The sequence below is a fragment of the Sinocyclocheilus anshuiensis genome, unplaced genomic scaffold (genome assembly GCF_001515605.1).
Source record: "Sinocyclocheilus anshuiensis isolate Anshui unplaced genomic scaffold, SAMN03320099.WGS_v1.1 scaffold1154, whole genome shotgun sequence".
Classification (NCBI taxonomy): domain Eukaryota; kingdom Metazoa; phylum Chordata; class Actinopteri; order Cypriniformes; family Cyprinidae; genus Sinocyclocheilus; species Sinocyclocheilus anshuiensis.
In genome coordinates this window covers 937688-948545 of record NW_015542345.1, presented here as the reverse complement: position 1 = coordinate 948545, position 10858 = coordinate 937688, and the positions used below count along the sequence as shown (strand labels likewise).

The 10858-nt window shown below is 35.8% G+C and overlaps 1 protein-coding gene across 4 annotated transcripts in view; it reads right to left on the bottom strand.

Annotated features, from left to right (window-relative positions):
• Positions 1-10858, bottom strand: part of map4k3a (mitogen-activated protein kinase kinase kinase kinase 3a) — a 78163-nt gene that overhangs the window by 60053 nt on the left and 7252 nt on the right. For all 4 annotated transcript variants that reach the window (XM_016489817.1, XM_016489819.1, XM_016489821.1 and 1 more), the window contains exon 2: positions 4241-4298. In XM_016489817.1, the coding sequence (XP_016345303.1) occupies positions 4241-4298 (58 nt within the window). The remainder of the gene's footprint in view (positions 1-4240; positions 4299-10858) is intronic.

The following is a 10858-nucleotide window of genomic DNA, read 5'->3' as shown; positions in this document are numbered from 1 at the left end:
AAAGTGTGGTTATTTTATTGGCTTGTGTTTTTAAATTTAGTATCATTAAAAATATTGAGTTAAATTAAAAAGTCTTACAAAATTACTATATTATTTCATAATAATCATTACAATCATTACAAAGCATTTTCGGTTTCGGTTTTTGGCCAAGTGCATTCAGAATTTTCGGTTGCCCAGAATTCCCAGAATTTTCATTTCGGTGCATCCCTAGATGTAAGACTACATGTTTTATAATTTAAAATTTAAATTTAACAGTAATTTACTTTCAAATGCCCCAATTGCTGTAGGGTCTGCACAACTACAATTTCAAATTTCAAGTTGCACTGTTCAAAATACCTGTAGTAGCACAGCAGTGCATACCTGTTTACGTTTAATTAAGGTGGACTAGATTAAACTGTAATACAAATATGAAGTTGGAAAAAGGTAATAAATTGCAATATATCGCAGAATATCGCAATATATTTAAAATCGCAATAATATCGTATCGTGAGGCCTCTGGTGATTCCCACCCCTAATGGATACGTTGTTTTCGTTCAAATCAAAGCACAAACAACGTAGAAAATGTATCCATGTGGTGCGGCTGGCACAGAACAACATACGCTGTTTGCGTTCAGTGGATACACTCCAAAATGGCGCTAGGGTGACGCGGGGCGTTCCCTCTTTTCCTCGCTTTCCTTCGCTTTTAAATAGCTTGTAAAAGTGGCGTGCGCATTTTACTTTCACTTTCAAATAGTGGCAATTCGGAGTAAAGCAATTGACGAATAAAAACGAATTTTAGTTCGTTTGAATTTGACGAAAAAACGAATTTTAGTTCGTTTGAATTTTCCCTCTTCCTCGCTATCCTTCGCTTTTAAATAGCTTAAAAGCGTCGTGCGCATTACATTGTATTAATTTTAATCCCTGTTTCGGAACAAAGCAATCGACCTACAGTTGTGAAAGCACCCTCAATCATCCGAGATCGTCTTGTCTGTCTCACCTCACTCTTCTTGTCAGTCAGCTCTCCTCACTCTCCTCACTGGAGAAACGAAATCTGATCTGTGATGCAACTGTCGTTCAACTGCATTGAGCAGCCGCGTTCAGTGTTTAATTGTAGTGTCTGTTCTTTTACTAAATTATTTTTATTACTATAAAATATCTAAATGACGGTGGGGGTCGGTGACGCGGTGGGCAAGTGACGTAACCGGTGTTGCGGCTTAACACCGGTATCACCGTCAGCACCGTCTATCACGGCAAGCCTAACGCGGAGACGACAAATTGTTGAATAAAGTCGTAATTTTTTTTTCTTTTGCGCACAAAAAGTATTCTCGTAGCTTCATAATATTTCAAAAATATCTTAATTTGTGTTCCGAAGATGAACGGAGGTCTTACGGGTTTGGAACGACATGAGGGTGAGTAATTAATGACAGAATTTTCAATTTTGGGTGAACTATCCCTTTAATTCATCTATCGCTATGATCAGCATGTTGCACCATTAAGATCAACTTTATACTTTTCGAGCTTGCATTCAAAGATGGATCTGAAACAAAAATGAGATCCAGCATGTATCATTTACCTTTTAAAATTCAGTGGTTGTTTTTCCATATACTCTTCGATAAGAAAGACCCTGATTACAGCAAGGCGCTGAATCAATTTGTGTACACTATATTTTTGTGCATATTTCCTGCCAGTTCAAAATTAACAGCTTGGACACAAGCCTGAGCAGGTGTTTCCAAAATACTCTGACTAAATCTAGCTCTTACATCTGAAACCCAGTTTAACAGATATCTGGCACAGCAACGTGTCCTGTTCCAACAGGGGCATCTAAAAGCCACACACACACGAAGAAAACCCTTTCTTATCTCAAACTACAGCTGAGAAAGCAAAGAGCAGGGCCTCCAGAAACCCACATTCCCCTCTCATTCTCACGCTTCTCTGGTATGAGAGGCATGTAGTAATCACTGAGGCTAAAAGCTGACTAATGCACTGTGTGCATCTGCATCTATGAATGTGAGTGGTTACTGAATTCTTGGTCAATGTTTAAATCAAGCAGCCTAATCGTTCTCAGCGCAAAACAAACAGGCCTGTAGGTTTAGTATCATAAAAAGTAAGGTGAACAACCTCTAAGGTACTGAATAAAGGTATGGACAAGACTAAAAAATAATAATTAGCTGATACAAAAATGTACCATGGTAACCAAGAATGTATAGTTTCTGCCAAAATATCATGGATTACTGCAGGTATTGTTAATAATTTAATATGGGATCCCCTACAAACAGTGTAAGAAGTTTACAGTACCTTCAAATGCTCAAAATTCACATTGAAATAAAGCTCAAATAAAACGAAAAACAAAATTAGAAGTGAAATAACTGAACTGAAGTTTAAAATTACTAAACCTTTAGCAGCGACTTACATTTCTGTATCCATACAAGACACAATGAAACAACAAGCAATTAAAAGTTTTCCGTATGTAAATCTTATGTTTTGCCCAAACCATAAAATGCAATAAAATAAAATGCAATGCACTGGACTGTAATCCAATAACATAATATTAAACAAAACACATAAAATAAAATAAATACATACAATAAAAATTGCCAGTAATGTTAATAAAACATGCCAACCATGAAGAGGTATTCTGCAAGATTACACCTTTTGTTCAGTGCCTGAGAACATTCCAACTATTCAGATTTTCCCAAAGGTTCAAATATGTACTTTCTCCATCTTCTAATGCTATTTTTACAGAAACTATGGTTACCACTTGTTCATGTAATTTCTGTAATTTTGCATAGTGAAAATTTCCTGAACATCAAAAGGAACAACTGAGGATTTAAGCCCTCGAAAAGAGAAGGCTGTTAGTTTTTGTCTCAAACCAGCAAAAAAAAAAGGTTTGAGGTCTGCTATTGTTCCAAATAACAGCAAACAAACAGAATTGCTATAAAATCAAAATGAAAGTAGCACTCCACTGGTTTCCTTTAGGCAAGGAGATGTCATTCATCTATCCAGGTGGCTTGTGGATAAAACAGGTACATCCTTTACTATGACAGTGATATCCAATATTGTCAAACCGTATCAAACCCCAGACCCCATTTGATGTTGTCTCCTGCTTTGGTCTGGGTTTTATAACAAAAGCTTTTTCACTGACACTAATAATCTGGGTTTGCCTTGATCAGAGCGTGAAACCTCCATCGTGCATCTGGACACAGTGGATGGTATCCCAACTCAAAACATTTGGCTACTCTGATGGGTCTAGACTCTAGAGCCCTTATGTAATAAATTCATTTTAAATTTGCTCAAATATTTCATTTGCATGTAAAGAGTAAACTGTCACCCAATACCAAAATGAACAAGGAAGAAACATAGAATGAATTTTCCAAAGGACTTTACTGACTAAGAGCAAAGTTAGGTTTTCCCCCTCATTTAGTAAGGAAGCAAAAAGGTTTAGCAAATGCTTTTATCCAAAGTGACTTACAGTACATTTACTAGATAAAATCCCCCTAGACCAACCTGAGGTTAAATGCCTCACTCAAGGACACTTGGTGAAAGCCCAAAGCTCACTCGACAATGGCCTCAGCTTTAGCCACTTCACCATAGCAGCTCCTAAATCAATATTTCCCAACCTTTTTTGTCCAACCTACCCCCAAAGCCTCATCAGTAATGCTCAAGTAACTCTTCATCGACATCAAAACTGGAAATGTTTTTAACTCATTTCAACAACTATAATATTCTCCCCTAGAGAAACTCTTCATTTACACAACACTAACAGAAAGACCTGCAAAGTAGAACAGTGCTATTTTTGTTAATGGTAATTAAAAATAAAGCTGAAAAAAAGAAAATAATAGGTGAAAATCTTTAAAAAAATTAAACGAAAGTTAGAAATATTGCCTTATTGCTTGCTATTTACATGATTTAAATATTCCATTGTAGACCGTGTCTGATAATAGTTACAGAGTAATGTGATCACAAAATTGCGGCCCCCGGTAGGAAATCCACTCCACTCCAAATATTTTATATGAAAGTCATAGATATGAAAATCAAAATTAGTTACTTTAATAAATATAATATAACCTAATTTCAGTTTTGAACAGGTAAACAGCAAAATGAAAAACTTCCCAAGTACACCTTGAAATCAGATTAAAGACCCCCTAAATGAAAAAAAGTCTGTCTAGAAGTGTATATAGAGAGAATATGATAATAACATCACAGAACAGAGACCAGATGAGAACAAAACCAGTTTCGTCTGAAAGGGAAGAGATTTTCTTACCTGGCTCCAGTTTAATAACCTTGATAGCAGCCAGCTCTCCAGTAGTGACATTACGGGCCTGAAAGAGAAAAACAACAGCACTTACTCAACCGATCTCTCAACGTTAATAATCATTATTACGGCTGAAAGACTTCAGATGTGATCAGAGCAATCAGCAGGCCCTGATTTTGCAGACGACTTTTGCATTTTCCGGAAAACACCTTTCCAATTCTACTGAAAAATACTACACTCTTATTATAGCAAAAATCATCATGAAATTAGCCAAAATATAAATGCAACGGTACTTCCTGCAGATTCCGAGTCTGCTGATTGGGTAAGAATTAGCTTAAAGCCTTACATTAACAATGATTTTCAATGGTTTAAGTGTCAATAATACCTACAACTGAATTGTATGTTTAAATAGGGAAAACATACAATCGAATGTATGCTTACTGCATTAGCACTGTCAATACGTACTGTGCATACTTTTGCATTTTTCATGGTTTTTAAAATACCGCTGATCAGTACTCGTAGAGCAGAATGCTAATTCATTCGCATACCGCAAATCTGAATAGTCACATGAGCAGAGGCACAGATATTTCATGATTCAAGAGAAAGTTTCATCACCTTTAAAACCTAAATACAAACAACCACTGCTTTACTGATCAAGATGGAGGAAAATATGCCAGCCTCAATATCCACACCAATGGACAGACTAATTTTGGCTACAAAACACTGTTGTTCAGTCCATAATGATATTATTCAATCACGATGTGGCAGCAGGAAAAACATTAGACAAAATTAGCCCGGATTCAATTAAGATGTCATCGGCAAAGTGGTCAAAGTATATTTTATTCTTTCTCCTAGCAACAGCATGAGATCTGACAGCTAGACGTTGGCAGCAGTGAAAACGGGGTGGGGGTAGACTGAGCCGAGTATTACTGGGCAGACCACAGCTGATGGGAGTCCCACAGGAACAGTACACTGATGAAGTGCACTTTGATAGAAAAATCTGTGTGAAAAAAGCATCAGGAATCATAAAATGTCAAATTAAAGGGTCTAAATTCACATTGACAGTTTGTTTGGGTTGCAAGAGTCGGCGTTTTCAACCACCAACAAAAAACGTGGTTAAAATGCTAAATGTGCAATCATATATAAAACAGTCCATGCAGGATTTAAGATGGCCATCCAACACTGTACCTTATTTACCCTGCATATTGATATCTTAACGGTACATATTACAAGTGTACGTATTAGTACTTTTTGAAAAGGTACCACTCCAGTTACCTTTTTTTTTCTGAAAGTGGACAGACTAATCAAAAAGTGAGGCTACGTTTACACGACAACGATGTAGTCAAAAATGGAAAAGTTTTTCCCTTGCGTTTTTAAAAAGTTTCACGTATACATGACACCGTTTTCAAAATGATTCGCGTTTTGAAACGCCAATAGTTGGCGCTGTCACCTTGTTAGTAAACAGTACCTGTAGGGAAGTGACGATTGTATGTTGTATATGATGAGTCTCCGCTGTTGGTTGTAATATTAGTGAAGTAAATCCACACTTTGCTGAAGAAGCGTTAGCAAACTCTTGAGCAGCAACAACAGTACCATGTACTCCGCTATTGTTGTGTATGCTTGTTTGTGCTTGCCTTTAAAATCGACACGTACTGCGCATGTCTACATACCTAACACGTACTACGCGTTACGTCATGTCACGTTTTCAAAGATTCCCGTATTGGGTGTTTACACGGAAACGATAACAGTGACGTTTTCAAAAATATGCATTTTCAGTCCCCAAAACACAGTTGTCGTGTAAACGAACAGGCAAAAGCATAAAAAGTTTAGTTTTTGGCTGAAAATGTTGTGTAAATGGCCCCTGAGTCTCAAATCAATTTTCTTTTTTTCTTTTTTTTTTTTACTTTTGATGTTTTAAATTTGCATTAGCTTGTATTTTAAGTGTGCTGTGATTTAGCATTTTTAGACAGTTTCCACTTTAAAATCCTTTCAGAAACACACCTGAAAATTCACAATGTAACATATCGACAGATTTTTTGCTCCATATTGTGATGTGCATCATACAAAATGAAACAAATGCATGAATCATTCACAATAACGTCCAAAATGTCAATGACATACATTTAGAAAATATATATTGTGGAAACTTTAAATTGGTTCATTCAGATCGACGTGTTTGGGGGCCTTTCACACATGCTCTTACTTTCGAAAATGGTGGGATGCAGCATTTTTAAAAGTTGAACTATTTCTTATTTGACATGGCAAACGCAGAATTCTTGGTGCAAAATGCTAAAAAATGGGGATGCAATGGTTAAAGATATCCATCTAATGCATGTTTATATTGAAAAACAAAAACACAGCTCAGTGAAACCATTTTTGAACGTCGTGCTTCAAGCATGGTTTTTTTTTTATGACACCATCTTGAGTTAAAAATAGTCTAAAAAACACTTCCATTAAGTCAAGCTATTTGAACACAACAGTAATTAATATTTAGCAGCACCTTTAGGTCAGGCAAACCCAAAGACAGCCTAATTATGCAGGGCTTCCTAGACAGATTAGTCAACTAACCATTCTGGAAATGACTAGTTGATTTTGAAAACATGTTGTTTTGCATATCCCAACTGATCTACATAATTTCATATAGCATGATTCCATTGCCTTTAAACAAACACATCTATTTTGGTCTAAACTAGACAGTTGCAGTTAACAAATAGAAGGAGTGAAGACTTCCAATGCAAGAATAATAATCAGTATCTTTCAAAGACATTTTGCTTATCGAAAACAACTCCGAAAAACATCAGCAGCTGAGTGATATGATCTGAAAAGGATGCTGCAAAACACAGAGACATCCTGGGTAACTAATGTGAAGATGTCAGGAGCGATACAGCTTTGCCGAGATTGTGTGAGAATTCACTCTGAGGTGCATGTCAAAAATGTTAAAGCACAACTGAAAGCTCCCCTCCAGAAGGCTGATGATTCTCCGCCGTATATTCAAATTCCTGTTGCGAACTGCTTTGAAGGAAGCCCACATGATGAATCCTTTCAGCTCAAAGATACGAGGCGCTGAAATCAAACCTAGATTATAAACACGTAGTGGTTGGTATGTCACATTGACATGTACGAGATGCATGAAGTGTTGGGTCATATCAGCACATTACATCACATCCCTGCTTTGAATCATCAGTACAAAAAACCCAGCGAAATATATAATTAAAGTATGTTATACAGAAACAAAGGACTTTCTTTCTTTGGTGGAAGACAAAAAGAAACTTTTGAATGAAATGCACATCTCCATGCAGTTATAATAAATGGATTCTTAGATTGCACCATAAAAATACCATAAAGCTAATAAACGTAGTCCATATGATTCATGCACTATGTTGCAACACTTCTGAAGCCATATGATAGCTTTGTATGTGAAACAGACTGAAATTAAAGTTTCATATAAAAGAGCAACCAGCGACATTCTTCAAATTTTCTTCTTTTGTGTTACTGAAGGAAAAAAAAGTCTAGAACAACAAAAGGGTGATAATAATAGTATTCACTTTTTCTAACATACCATTACTTACAACTCAGAAGCTGCCTGCTGAAATGTTTTTAATTAGACCAAATCATGATTAGTAAGCAAAAAAAAAAAATCTGGGTGAAAAGCAAAGTATAATTATCCTTTCCAGGATAATCTGCTTATGTCTACATGGTGAAGGCATGCAGATTAGTGCTGATCAATAACTTCATCAAGCATCCAGGCCCAGCGGTCAATACCTCGCCTTGCAATCAGGCACATCATATTGCCTGGTGTGGTTTAAAATGATGTGTTAATGATCCTTTATAATGAGCCCACCATCGGCCCAAGAAAGGTGAAAGCTAAGGATCGTGGGAACCAACCAACCAAAAACAGTATGACCGGATCTGATGACTGTGAAAGTGTGGGATAAAAAAAAAAAAAAGTATACAAAACTGTGACTCATCCTGACCACTTTGAGTTTTTACACCTCTTTTTGCTTTTAGAAGTTTAGGATTGTGATAATGGGTTGATGTATAACACTGCGGGTTAAAGGAATATTCAGGATTCAGTAAGCTTAATTGACAGACCTTGTAATACTGATTACCACAAAAATTTATTTCGGCTTACTACTGCTTTTCTTTAAAGGGATCATAGGATGCTACATGCACTTTTACAAGTTGTTTGAACTGAAATGTGTGTTGGCAGTGTGTGTACACAACCACCCTATAATGATAAAAATCCACCCAGTGTTTTTTTTTAATCGTGTTAAATGTTTTCCCCTTTCTCAAATCGAGCCAATCTCAGATGCCTGTCTGTGTCTGCTGATTACAGAACCGGCATTACTATCAAAATGCGCATGACAATCGCATTCGATTAGCCCTAGTCGTCATTTACTCCTGACATCTGAGCCGCTGAACTCGCAGTGGATTACATTTGTTTCTGAAGGGAATGCTCCCCCGATCTACATATATGCGTCTATGTTCGCGCAAATAATTCATGATCCAGCCTCATCTACAGAAGAAGTGAGTATAATGTTTTGTAAAGAATATTTGCAAATCGCCTTTCCTAATAATGTGCTAATTAGCAAGTTTCACGATGAATGCGGCTAAAGTAAAGTAAGTCTCTCTGAGAGCAGCTCGGAAGAGAGGGGCGGGGTCAGCAGAGCTCATTAACATTTAAAGGAAAATGCTACAAACCTGCATGCTCTGAAAAGAGCTGTTTTTGACTGGGTAAAAAGGGTGTTTTTTACACTACCTAGAAATTTTAACCAAACTATGTTACAGACTTTTTATTAAGACCCTAAAGAATCATATCAACTTGTGGAAAATGGACATCCTATGACACCTTTAAATAAAGCAAAAATCTGGATGACAGAGAGACACTTACAATGGAAGTAAATAGGTCGGATTCATAACATTAAAAACTCGCTGTTTCCGAAATACCCTAGTAAAAAAGTAATATATTTAAAATACATTTATTTCACACTAAGTATAGTTAAAATCTATTAACATATTTTCTGACATATCGCTTAAGACTAAATTATAATTAAACCGAGTATCACTTGTGCTCAATGCACATTTCTTAACATGAAGCCTAAAATGTTTTAATGTCACTATTGATTAGGATTGTATGATCTTTGAATAATATCAGTCTTTAAATGCAAGATATTTAGAATGTTCCTGAAGTATACTTGCAATAGTTCCACTTTAGCACAATCAAATATACTTCAGTATATCCTTTAGTTGGACTTCAGCACTAATTTCACACAACTGAAGTGCTTTAAGTACAAAATTAGTTTCAATTTAGCAGGCTTGACGTATAACAGTTTAGTATACCAAAAGTACAATTGAAAGGTACTTTTATTAAGTACATAAATATGTAAATGTATTTGTAGTATACTTAGCACAAGCACAAAATATATGTATTTCAAATACATTTTAGTATATTTATTTTTCACTAGGGTATAGCCACAAGATGATGCATGTTATTATGATTTAACTTTATATATCACTAAAAAAAACATCTTTTCTATTTGTGTATTTAGGGCTCCACATTGCACAATTTGACTAAACATTTTATGGTTATATATCAATATAATTCTAAAATAATAATAATATAATCTTATTATGATTGTTATTATTAAAATATTTGATAAATAAGAATAACTTTTTATTATTATTAAATAAAAAAATAACATAAAAGCAAGCTTATTAAGCTGCTTATCACTGAATTTAACTTCATAATGAATGAACTTTACACTGTTATTGAACAGAACTGAATCAACTCTGAATTGCCTGAAGCTGAATAATAACACTATTATCTTGTAAAAGCTGCTTTACAGGAGAACTTTGATCTGCTTTTTTTTAGGTTTGCATCATCGATTCTGTTACTTTTCTAATTAAATCTGTAAGGCTGCTTTGACACAAGTGCTGTGAACCCAAAATATATTTTTAACTTCCACAAACAAAGACACACAACAATTACATAAATTCAAATTAAAGGGATAGTTCGCTCGCCCCAAAAATTCTGTCATCAACTGTCAACTGCTCGGTTACCCACATTCTTCAAAATGTCTTCTTTTTTGTTTAGCAGAAGAAATGCAAGAGAAACTCATTACACAGCAGTGGGCGATATACATGATTAACTGGTAGAAATGTGTCAACCGGTAGAGATTTTGGACTATCGTCTCTATTGCGGTTACACGCTCATGTGACGTTGCTGTGCTACATTGTCACAAAACTCATCATTTGCATGCGTTTTTAAGCATTGCAGTTTAAAAACAAGTAATTTTAAGTTGTTAAAACAATCAGCAGCAAAAGAGAACTCATTTCACTATATTCGAACAGTCTGAGAGACTGTCTGTTTCTGAGCGCTGTCAGAGAGGCATCAGCACGTGAAGATGGTGCTCATAGAGCACGGGAGTATCGAACAGAGTTATTTTTGCCACTTTATAGGCCTTGAACAGTTAAATGTGAGTCAAAATGCCTGTCTTTGCAAGTATCCTCATAAACACTGTAAGTGAGGTCTTAACTGAAAGCAAACAGCTGAGAAAGAAAACAGATGTGTAACAGTATATTGGATTTGGGCAGCTCTTAATGTTACAGCAGTCTAAAATTCCTGCT